Genomic DNA, 12,744 nt, shown 5'->3' with positions numbered 1-12,744 from the left:
TACCTCCTTTTCTACAGGTGGGTGAGACACGCTACATCAAAAAAATGTACAACTCATACAGTGTTGTGTCGCAGCAGATACTTATTGTGAAATAGATAATCACCCTTCTTCTTTTGCTGTTCCTCACAAATGGCTATTATTTCCCGATCCCTGATACTCTGTTAAACATTTGTCTCATTTCCTTTTTTATCATAACAGGAACTTGACGGGCAAGTGACGGGGTGGGAGAGAGAACATACAACATTTGGACCACATCATACTACCTTTGGCTCCCTCCACAGACCTCAGGTAAAAGATCTGAGTCTCTACAGGACCTGAGACAGATATCAGCATATCTGGTGATTCACAGCAGCTGACATTGCATAAATATACACTGTGAGATATTGTGATGGCGACCACGGAGGTTCTGCAAGATCACATAATAACAAAACCCAGAAAAGTGTGTCATGGTTTGGTAGAATCACTACAACAGCTTCACACAGATGATGACAGTAAGTCTGCGGTTCAAACAAATGACTCAGACATGCATAAACACAACGCCTTTCTGTCGCTGATTCACTGACTGTTGGCATGAAGATTGAACACTAGCTGGGCCTTTATTTCTGCATGGTGTCCTGCCCTGGAGGCAGCTGGATGTTCGCAGGCCTCACGTTCTGCAGAGGTCAGAGGTCACGAGGAGTCATGCCTCGTTCGATTGGTCAAGCAGAGTCTTTCCAGCTGCTGAGCGCGCTCGTTGTGGACAGTCATCAAGGTGCGGTTCTCCTCGGTTAGACGCCGAAACTCCTCCTCAAGACGAGCAATCTCCATGGCAACCTTCTCATCCTCCACCAGCTCTGCTAGCAACTTGCGCCTAAGAGAGGAGTACAATTAAACATTTTAAATAAAAATACAAAATGTTAATAACATGTTTTTACATAAAAATTCTCACAAATTCTCATAATTGTACATTTATTTTACTGTTGAGTCAACCGTTGTCCCAGCTTACACTTGGCCTGAGGCAGGGAAACACACATAACAGGTTCCCAAATTTGCAGACGATCACTCACATTCATACCTATGAGCAATTTAGATTCTCCAGCTGTGTTGTTTCTAGAGTGAAAGGGGCGGAGCCAGAGAAACCAAAATAAACATTGAAATTATGAAAACTACAGGAAGGACTAAGCTTTTGAAAAAGAAAAACACTGCTTACTGTTGGGCAACAAAGATAACCTCTTTGGAAAAAATCATTACAACATCTGGTGGGCCATGGCCTAAAGCAGTATAACATGTATGAAGCTGAGGGAAAATGTTGCCTTATGTAAAATGGAAGATGGTGTGCTAATGCGTAGTATAAAGTCACAGACATACTGGGTTAAGATGAAAGCTAATGTAGAGCATTGAAGCAGCATTTCACCAAAGGTCTCTGTAAAGTTATTTGTTTGCAATAATATAAGTATAAAAGGTTGTTATTCTCTGGCAAACGTTTCTCCACTCCAACTGTATTGTTGGTGTATTGTAAGTCCATGTGGGCTGAGCACTTGTATGTGCATGACAGAATAAATAACATAAACTAACAGTATTTCCTTCTCCCAACTATCTTTCCCAATGAAGCCAATTGAATTGAAGGACTGTAGCTCTGGTTTAGACAGGATGACCTGACTGCTGCTGGCAAACAGTGATTTTACACTCTGAAGAGATCAGCCTTTGGACTTTGAAAGGCAGCATGAGCACACATGTGTGTGACATGCGTGTCATGTCCTCACACCCGAGACTGTGTTAATGTCAGTGTTGTATTACTAAGTCACATACCGGCAGCGTCAACAGAGAAGATAAGGAGTCTCTATTCTAGAATATAGGCTGTCTGTGGAGCTTTTATGCCATACCTTTGACAGAAGCTGACTATTGGCTACTGTTTTTAATTTACTGGAGGTTGCAATGTTAAATTCTTTAATGGTCCAAAACGTAATTTCTTTGAGATAAATTTACACACACATTAGACAGGTTTGCCATAACATTTTCTCCAGTTCTGTTTATTAAAAACACAACTGATTTAAACTTATGAATATGACTTAGATTAAGTTTTGTTCAGCATTTGCCCCAATATTACAATTATTTCAGTGTGATATCGGGATGTGAGTGTTTTGAATTTTGTTACTTTTTTATTTCTATTTGGATCTCATATTTACCTTTTAAATAAATAGTATCTAAAACTACATGGTTCTCATTTTTTTTATTGACTTAAGTCAAAATATAATTTTCTCAAGAATTAACGGTGCGTCGTTTGGATACATTTAACTTATTGAGTCCAAAATGAGGCATCATTAAAATGCAGCTTTTCTGAATCATAAACTGATGATTACAATGGACAATTCATTAGAAATGGTGTTGGTATTGAAATGGTGTTCATTGTCTAAAAAAAACCTGTTTCGACTATTCATTTCCTGTGAGGCCAGATCCAAGAGTAAGAAACCTAATAAAGAGGAAGAGATCTTTTTCAGTCAAAAAAAATTCCATACGGAAAACCAGAGAAGCCAGATCAAATCTGATATCAATTGTACAGAACACTTTTTCCATATTTAAAGAAATAAGTAAAATACTATCAAATTTGGAGGAAACAAACACCTTACGGTGTGTACTAAAACAATTTCAAAACCTCTGATATGGATGTTTTTAGAACTCTTTCACAATTGGAACAATTTGTTGTGTAATCTCTTTGTGTAGTGATATGGTCCAGTGAAAGGTTGAACCACATGAGTCCTCATATTAATGTCTTGTGATTCATTTCACTGGTATTACAGGAATAATTGAAATTAAGAACTGTGTTGTTAAGTTCGCTAAACAGTGGTACAGTGTGTATTTGTTTGATACTGAAATTTTGGAAAATCCCTCCACAGTTTTGTTCCTGTTGTCATCCTTGCAACACATCATCCAGTCTGTCTCCTGTCTATCTTTGTATGATGATATGGGAAGTAACAAAACTGTCATTGTATAATGGTTGATAAGCAATTGCTAAAAATATTTACCCTTTCACAAAAAAATGACTCAATGTTCAAAGTGAAGCATTTGTATCAGTGATAGCGTAATTGCATTTTTAGTATCAGCCTAAAAGCACAATAGTGTTACTGTTACTTCTGTCTCGTTGTGTCTCACTTTACTTTAAGTGTAAATCTAACTTTGTGTGTGTCAGTGGAAATTGGCATGAGCTACAGTGTGAAAAAAAGAGCACCAATAGTTTCTACTGGCCTGACTCATCATTTTCTTATCCAAACTCAAGGCTATACTCATCACATCAGAGTCTGCCCGCTGTTCTCTATTTAGGTGCTGCCAAGTGGTGTTGTTGTGTGTGTGTGTGCGTGTGTGTGTGTGTGTGTGTGCATGTGTTTGTTTGTATGTGTGTGCATGTGTGGTGGTGGGGTAACAGCAAGGGCCTTGAAAATCCCACTGCTAAAACTACCCACAGCTGCTGAGGGCACAGGGGACAGTGTGCATTGTGTGTGTGTGTGTGTGTTATACATATGCTATGTGCATTATAGCATACAGCAGGTCTCACTCAATTAGCATCAGGCAACCTTTTAAATAAGTGTAATATTTGCCACAGTAACAATGTTACTTTTCACAAATATTGTTCAGAATCGAAGAAGGAAACCCTGTGTACACTGCAACCGTCACATTCACACTCATTCCTGTATACATACACACGTTTGATCTTGTTTCTAATTTAAAAGTAATTTTAATAATAAAGAAATTCATCTGAAATCAAAGTCATACATTAGTAGCTTTTCAAATATCAGCTTCTGAAAAGGACCCGCTTGTAGATCATGTGCTAAATGCTGTGGGAGAGCTATAAACATGTGCCATCTGGTGGACATTTTGATCCAGCGTGTCTTTAGTCCTCCAGTATAAGAGTTGCCATTTCTAGTGGTCCACATTTATGTTAAAAACTTCCACTAATATTACAATAAATGATTAATATTATAAAAGCACATTCTTATGTGTTCTCCTTGAATCAATATGACCTAATAGTGTACCATTAAGTGGATTTTTTGAACATTTCCTTCGACTATACTTCTTTCACTTCTGATCCACGCAGTGACACCAAACGTAATTTGAACATGCAACCTCGTGACCAGATGAGCTCCCAATGCACCCATTAGGAGCTCCTGTCTAGTTGTTTTTCTTCATTTTATTTCAAAAGGCATTCACAGGGACTCACTTGCAGTCCTCAATCACGGCGATCTCATGTTTGACCTGGTGGAAGTCTCTCGCCATCCTGCAGTGCTCCTTGTACACCTGAACACTCTCTCTCAGAGACCCACAAGGGGGCACTGGCTGCAAAAGGTTAGAGAGAGAGCTATTATGTTAGTTTAGGACCAGGAAAAACTAAACAAGAGTTTATAATATATACAAACCTGGACCTGTTATTTGGAACTTTCCAAGAAGGTCCATACAATTTGCTGTGAGGATAATAATTGAGACCTGAACTAACTTGTCTCCATATTACCGCCATAATACATGTATAAGACCTATAAATGTTTTATTTTCACCCCATGGAAGGCCTTAAAGGGGGAAACAAGTGTAATGGCAAATCAGAATATTGCACTCAAACCATTTCAGTCCTATAAATGTATTATGAATATTGATTATAAAAAATTATAACGACGATGAATGGGAATGAAACAGAAACCTCTATTAGCCTGTGTTACAGTGCATGAACGTTTTAATTCATTGGCCTGCTCCTGCTGTTCTCATTTGATACTCTAAGCCAACATGCACTTTATGTGACCCTGGCTGTGGCTCTCGTTGAAGGGTAATTCAAGGACAACACTAAAAGCAGATTGAGCGTGCAGAGTGAAGACTTGACAGAGTGAAGACTTGACTTGAATTGATTTAAAAAGTTGATAAGCTTAACCCAACCTTCTTCTGTTTCTACCATAAACAGAATAGAGTTTTAGAGGGAAATTCCAGCATCACACACATTTTTCAGAAGTACATTTTCAATCTATACTTTTCTTCTTAACCTGCCCCTAGATCTTTTATAGTGGGTCATTTCCAGCATTATTCCACTGAGCTGAGCTTTAGGTGTAAGATAGTTATACAGTAAAAGGAGGGAGCAATAATGATAGCAACAGCATTATTTACAGAGCAAATGTATTTAAACTCAAAGAGAGAATTCAGTTGGCATTTGACTCTCCATTAGATCCATTAAAAAAATAAAGCATTAAGACACAAACCAGAGCAATCCATGAAATGCAAAACGCTCATAGCATAAGAGTGCAGGGAAAGTTTGGACTTTTCCTTTAAAAGGCACGCAAAAGCTATCTCTGCTGCTGCTCGGCCAACAAAACGAGGTGTGTGTTCAAAGCAATATGATGCCACCTTATGGACAAGTAAAGTATATATATATATATATATATATATATATATATATATATATATATATATATATATATATATATATATATATATATATATATATATATATACACACACACACACACACACACACACACACACACACACACACACACACACACACACACACAGTATTGTATACCTGCAGTCGCTGTTCAAGATCTGGGAAAGTCTGATGTAGATCCTCCACATCTTTTACATCTATAGACACAGAATGCATTATTCAGATATCAGTATAATGATTGATATATACTGACATATAAAACACAATATTGTATATCGTAAATGATCCAACTGTTTAACATTCAACAGTATATAGGTTCACTGAATGGTGTATCAAAAAGGCAGATGCTTTAATAGCTTTTTAGGTTCTTAAATTGGAAAAAAAACAACAACACTATAGGGGCCTCTTATACGTCGCCACTGCAACACATTGCTCCATGTATAAATGAGCCGTGTCCTTTTACTGTACAGCAGTAATGAGCTGTCTTACTGAAAGACATGAAGGGTAAGAATACAAACAGACAAACAAAGTGGGCAGAAAGAATAGCCAGGCCAGATGTATGGACCAACAGGGATTCAGTCAGTCAAGCAGGCTGCCAGACAGACAGACAGTCAGACAGATAGAAACAGACAGGTTGTCTGCACCAGCCTCTGCCTCGCCAGTAATGTCCCCCTGGAGTTGTGGAACACATGTGGAGAATCCTGGGATGATGCAACCTTCTAAAAGCAGAAGTATCAGTGGGCCAGCTTACAGCCATGGGGCCAATTATGATGTGGAATAAATACAGTTCTAATGCTTAGGATTGACACCGTGTGGGGTTATAACTATGCCTGGCATGAAGTCATGAGAGCCCGAAAGGATGATCCCTAGATGGAGCACAGGTCTTAGTCCCCCTGCTGAGGAACACAAGTTCAAAGAGGCAACAGCATGACCGTCCAGGGAATATCCAAAATGTGATTTTGGGGGGTAGGGGCAGATTGTGCCTGAACAACTGTGGAAGCAACCACTTCAACAAAAAACAAGTATGTGGGCATGATAGCAACTAAAAAGATGGCCATGAACAGTTACTTGATCCTTAAGATTTATCATAAGATGAACCCGAGCGCAACTTCACAAAACCACTTAATGGAAAACGAGGTGAAACTAAAATGAATCCACTCAAATGGAGGGTTGGGGTGAGAATATCAAACAAAAGTACAGCAATAACAATGATTAAGAAAAGAAAAAGTGATTCAGAGGACATGTTGCCATGCAAGAATGACAGGCAGAATGTCATGGAGTTCAATGAATCACTGCTGAGAGTGGGATTTGAGTGTCATTCCTGCTACAGCCCTTCATCTCACTTCCTAAGAGAAAGACAAGAGGGATCAGAGATGGGCGGAGTAGGACTGAACGTGTTAACTGCTTATAAATATAGGCCGGTGTTCTAAAAGCTGAAGAGTGAATCAGGCAGTAGGACACTGTTAGTATTAGATGGGAAACCTGACTCTGCCATTGCATAGCTGCAGCTGCTGTCCCAGAGTCTGGCCCCACTGCAGTGAAACATCCTGACAAACTCTACCTTGCACCATAGGTAGGGTAGGCTTTAGAGTTTTGATTATAATAATAATACTACTCCCATAAGGAATCGCTTGTGTGTGTCGTTTTTCAAGTGCACAGCTGCACACATGCATGTGTGGTCAGTTATATATTAGTTAATAAGCTGTGGTCCTACAGAAATAGAGGTAGCACCTGTCTCAGCTACAGTGTAGGAGAATGAGCACAGTTAAAGTGATAGGGTGTGAGGTGTGTGTGTGTGTGTGGTGGGGGTGCCTGGTCTGTTTTGGTGGGAGGAATGCCGTGCATGTGTTCAACACATACTGGAAATGCAGTGAGAGTAGAGCTCTAAGCAATAGCAGGTGTGAAATGATCAATTGAGTAACAGGTACAATTACACTCAAAATAATTAGTTACTGTCATTCCTGAGACGACATGACATACGTGTATGTGCGGGAGACTTAGTGTGTGAGGTGCTTGGATGGCTACAGTATGTGTGTGAGTGCACAGTTTGTTAATGAGCATGTGTTTACCTGATGTGTCGTCGAGACTGAAGGCGATTCTAACTTCAGATTTATCAGGAGACACTCTTCTGGTTGAGGTGAGCATTTATCCCTTCATGAGGCCACAGGCACAAAATAGAGCTGTTAACACAGTCACAAGAGTATATTAAAAGGCACAGGATGATGAAAGTAATTTAAAAGGGTTTTTTTTTAATAAATTGTGGTGATTTTTATAACAACAAAAAAATAGAATTGTGGCGATTTCGTACATTCCTCTGTTGTCTATGCCTTTGTGAAGGGCATTTTTTTCAATTGTATTTATGGCCCAGGCAATCCGCAAATTAAGTAGTAGTTATGTTATAAATCCTAATTTGAAGTTTTTATCCCCCATTTTGTATTCTGGCCTAGTACATCCATCCATTTTATCCACACTCAACTATATACTTAACTCAGCAGGTGCAGTGATCAGTTGGAATGAAAGCCTGCCTAAATAAATCACGTGATTAATCCACACCTAGGAAAGAACGTTGCTCTATGAACACACACACAACACACACACACACACACAACACACACACACACACACACACACACACACACACACACACACACACACACATTCAGCCTCCAGTTTCATCATGCATTTAGAGTTGCGGCGGGGTTAAATAATTAGAGAACTTTGACATACTGGCTGAGGTATAGGCTTTTTATATCCAGGCATATGCCTGCTTTAACCTTGGTAAACCCTCTGTCTCACAACAAATCTCAATGACCTTTTACACCAGCAAATAAAGCATTTTTATTTAGGCTTTTTTTTAGGCTCTGTTAGTTGCTGGAAAAGCAAAACATGCCTTATACTGTCAAAATATAACAGTATCAGTTGATGGAATAGCATTATAGTGCACTTATTGTCGTCAATCCGCATCATGATGTACTACTTTATTACAAACATGGAATATCTCCAGCACCTGGGAGCTGAAAATGAATCATCTGAGCCAACAGGCCATTGTTACCTGAAGCAGCACGAGCCCGACGCAGGAAATTCCGTAAAATAAAGATTACAATCAAGTAGAAGTGTACGTCCTCAATATTAATAGCCGCCTTTTTTCCGTCGGACCACCACTGAGGTCTCTTCAGAAATAGTACAAGGCGTCTCTCGTCCGTAGCATGGCAACTATCGCTTCAAAAGTTGACCTCCACTTCCCTCTTGAGACTCCAAATATTATCTAGAATTCAGACGAGTTCCACCATAATAAATGCATCAGTCAGAGGTACTCCAGCAGCTCAAGTTTGTGTTGGCATTGACATGTTATCCAGGGACTGTAGCAGCCATGCGGGGAAGAGCAACACAACAGGGCGCAGGCAGTCGAGGAATGCCGTCCGCTGTCCCCCCGTGGGGACCCGGGCCCAATTAAATGTCTCAGATGACATGACTTTAGCCCGCAAAAATGCCCATAGCCGCGGCCCTGTTGTGAGTGACACGATCGCCGGGATGGTCTTTGGCTTTGCAATAGCTGTGCAATGAGACAGTTGCTCAGAATGAACATCTCATGCTATAAAAGCTCTGAAGGAAGAAGCATCCCAGTCTGTTTTCCTGCGGGGAGGTCGTAACGCAGGTGACGTGATTTTTTTATACAGAGGAGGGTTTTTTTTACAATACAAACTTTAAAGGGCCTTCAGGCACTTAAGGGTGGACATTTTAGAAGGAAGTTAAGTTACACATAGATCAGTTAATTCAGGGCTTCTTCTCTGTAGGCTTATATCTAGGCTGTGAAAACATTTTATATAGTCTGTAAAGTATTACATTTAAAAAAAAAATAACCCAGGTGTGGTCATCATTCTTCATAATCATTATTGTATTCAATTTTTTACACAAAAAGACACAACTTTGGGGTTTGGAGTGGGAGGTTGTAGTACCAGGCAGGAAGGATTTAATGAAAGTGTGACAGACCCAAATGTCTGGTCACAAATTGTGGTCATACATCTATTTATTATAGTGTTGATATAGACTGTTATATAGATGGACGTCATAACAGTTCAATGCAGCTTCACTACGGTGCAGCCTAAACATATTGACCGCCCCCTGGTGGCTGGCTGCAGTAGAGGTCATTTCATTTTTTTCTGCTTGTAAATTTGTAAATAGTAAATTTCGTTGTAATTAATTACTTGATGACTACGAAAAATGTACAAACAGCCGTGCTTCTCTCATGCTCCCCTTTGTGATTGGTGCAGGCAGCTGTATGTGGCAAGACCTGGAATCTGTGTGTAAAGCGCATCGTGCACGGCGGCAGCTCCTTCATATTCTGCACATGGCACAAGGCAAACGTGTCTCATGTGTAGTCATTTTTGGCTGCGCTGCTGTACAGTAGGAGGAAGTTGGGAAAGGTATGATGTCAATGATTTGTTTTTGTTTTTTTGCTGACAGAGTGTTTCTAGTTTCCACCACCAGAGAGAGCTGTGGACTGTGAGAGGTAGTCGTAGTGTAATGGGGGCCAGCTATTCCGTCTTGAACCCGAGAGGGACCTGAGGGACGCAAGTTGCGAGTTTCTCCTCACTTTTCCTCCTCGAAACAGGTTTGTGATATACAGAGTCACAGTTACTTACACTACAAATGGATGGGACTTGCTAAATGTCATAGTTATTAAATGTTAGGTCAATGGTGCTTGTTGATTTAATGTTCAATTTAAGCTGACGTGGCTTTTGTCTGACTAATCGCTGAGAGAACCTTTGAGACAACCAACCAAATACTATACTTCTTGGTGTGTTTCATGGTAGAACACAACTACACATTAAAGCCCAACTCCACGGTGAAGAATGAACCATCCATGCCTGACATTTTCTGAAGATGACCTTTACAGGATGTCTGTGTTTAATTCAGCCTATCTCCTGCATGTTAAAAATGACATAATGTAGGTGATGGCTGATATATTTAAATATGTTATGGCCTGGCTCATTTCAGTTCGTAAATTTATCTCTGAGAAATTTAGCTCACCTTGACTTTGGTCGACCTCTGTTTATAAGCTCTTTCAATAATTTCACTGCTCTTCTTTATTGTTAATGTGCAATAAAGTAACTTATTAAAATGTCCCTCTAATTCAATAATCAATATGTACAATAATCCCAAAAGTCATTATTTGCATATAACATAGCGTTTGTCAGAATGTAGATTATTCATTAAAATGCCAAATCCAATGTTATCTTATATGCCTTGCATACATAATATAACTACACACAAATATGACAAGTTTGCTCTGGTGATTACATACAAAGGTCAAAAGAGTAAATCTGCAAAACCAGGTAAGAGTAGTCAGCTGGTATAAAAAGTACTATTTTTACTATGTTATTTCAAATTATTGAACATGATGACAAAAAACATTCCCATTGTCTCATTTATCAAATTCTTCAGCTAAGTATATATTTTCTACGCAGCTCTGAATACAACTTTGCTTTAATAAACATACATATTTGAATATAATAGTATAATGTAATAGTAAACAATAGACCAGATCCAGATGTTTCTAACTATAGATCCTGCTAATTCTAAATCGTAAAGTATACTTTTCAATTGTGTGAACTATGGCACTGGGTTTATTTCTATATGTTGCTCCTTGAATGAAGGAACTTGGTGGAGGAGTCAAAGGTAATTCCTGAAATGTTTCTTTATAAAAAATTTAAAAAAAACACCACCCTGAAAGACCAGCAATATATTGAAAACAACAACATAACACTTTCTTAGCTTAAAGTACTGTCACCACTCACCCAGTGGTGATGTCTGTGCACACCTTCAGCTCTGCGAGAAGTTGGTTTGTGGGGTCAGAAGCCGTCTTCAGACAGGATGTTGGACAGATGTCAGCGGTCTCAGCTGCTGGTGGTCTCTGTGGCATCTGGGACGCCATGGACTCCTTAATTAACTCCCTCAATGTCCTGTCAGTGCATTATACGTCACATGAAAATATGTGCATATTATCATTTACAACCTTGTCATTACAGCTCTAAAGCCGATACAATATGCTCATGACACATGCTACTTGCTGGGTCTTTTACCTGCTGAGACTCTACGAATGTTTTATGTTCATGCAAAAAGCTAGAAATATTGTGCATATTACTCACCAGTCTGTTAAAAGTAAACCGCAACTGGATATCGCAGGGACTGGAATCAAGCGGCGCTCAAGTTGTGTGGAGAGCATTGGGTGACTTGGATCATCCCTAACCAATTATGATCATTAAAATACCATCAGCATATTGATGACCAGAAGCATTAACTATTCAGAACTAAGAGAAGAGGCGGTGCCAAGCCCTCACCTTTATACAAAGAGCACATGTACCAGCCGTTGTAGTACAACATCATTAATATATGTTACATTGAAGACCAGTCTGTGGTGGGCTTACTTGATGAAAATGGTTCATATCCTGTGAAAAATAAATATGAATGAATCATTTTTGTTTTAAAATAGCAACAATTTGTTTGCAGAGTATTCTTCAACCTTCCATTTAGTCTGTTTATGCACTGAATGTATATGACAATAATTCATTATAGGTTTGAAATAATAATGAATGAAATGCTGAACTGACCTTAAGTCTTTGAAGCTGGGCCTAAAAAAACAAGCAATCAGGTCTCTGAAAGAATTACTGTTCAGGGTTTCCCCATGTTCTGATTTACTGCAATATTCTGAAGGTATACATAGATGAGGCCAGTTCACCTATACACCAGCAGATGAGAGCATTACCCCTCAATTATTTACAGTGAGGATTTCAGATGGTAGGACAGAAAGAAAGACACAGACAGACAATAGAGAAAGAAAGATAAATGATGCTCTGCACCTCCCAGAGCCCTCCTCATCCTCATTTGTCTCCATTGACAGGCTGTTGACACAGACCTGCCTTATCAGCCCCAGAGACCGTTCATCTCATTGTGATGGATGGGCCATACTCAAATGCCTGCCACTCTTTTACATTGGAGTCATAGCAAAGCTTTGAGTCTTCTGTATGTACAGTTGAGAACCTCACATTATGTCGTTCGGTTTGACAGGTTTGAACGATTTACATGTCAGATTCAGACGCATATGAAGGAGAAATTCTGGAAGAAGTGCTTTCTGATGTAAAATGTATTTCTATAATGCAGCTGGTTTTATAAAAAAAATTGTAAACAGACTAAATTTAATTAAATTTTCCGTCTGTTGCTGACCTTTCCATCAGGTAAACGCAATAAAGGCCATATACAAATGTCAACAACGGGCTCTTTGAGCTGTCTTTTCATCTTGATTTCTCAGGACCGACTCTTCATGTGTGCAAGAATTATAGAAGTATGGA

At 39.3% G+C, this 12,744-nt stretch overlaps 1 protein-coding gene across 1 annotated transcript; it reads right to left on the bottom strand.

Annotated features, from left to right (window-relative positions):
- Positions 1–383: 383 nt before the first annotated feature.
- Positions 384–7,540, bottom strand: map3k7cl (map3k7 C-terminal like). Its single transcript, XM_068601346.1, has 4 exons — positions 7,465–7,540; positions 5,534–5,592; positions 4,193–4,308; positions 384–850 (listed from the first exon to the last, which is right to left on the bottom strand). Exons 1-4 carry the CDS (start codon positions 7,538–7,540, stop codon positions 670–672), a joined length of 432 nt encoding a protein of 143 aa, XP_068457447.1. The 3' UTR covers positions 384–669.
- Between the last annotated feature and the right edge of the window lie 5,204 nt (positions 7,541–12,744).

The sequence above is a fragment of the Clinocottus analis genome, unplaced genomic scaffold (genome assembly GCF_023055335.1).
Source record: "Clinocottus analis isolate CAN_PGR_092001 unplaced genomic scaffold, fCliAna1.0.p SCAF_5, whole genome shotgun sequence".
Classification (NCBI taxonomy): domain Eukaryota; kingdom Metazoa; phylum Chordata; class Actinopteri; order Perciformes; family Cottidae; genus Clinocottus; species Clinocottus analis.
The sequence above is the reverse complement of the archived record's forward strand: the minus strand, read 5'-3'. Positions and strand labels throughout refer to the sequence as shown.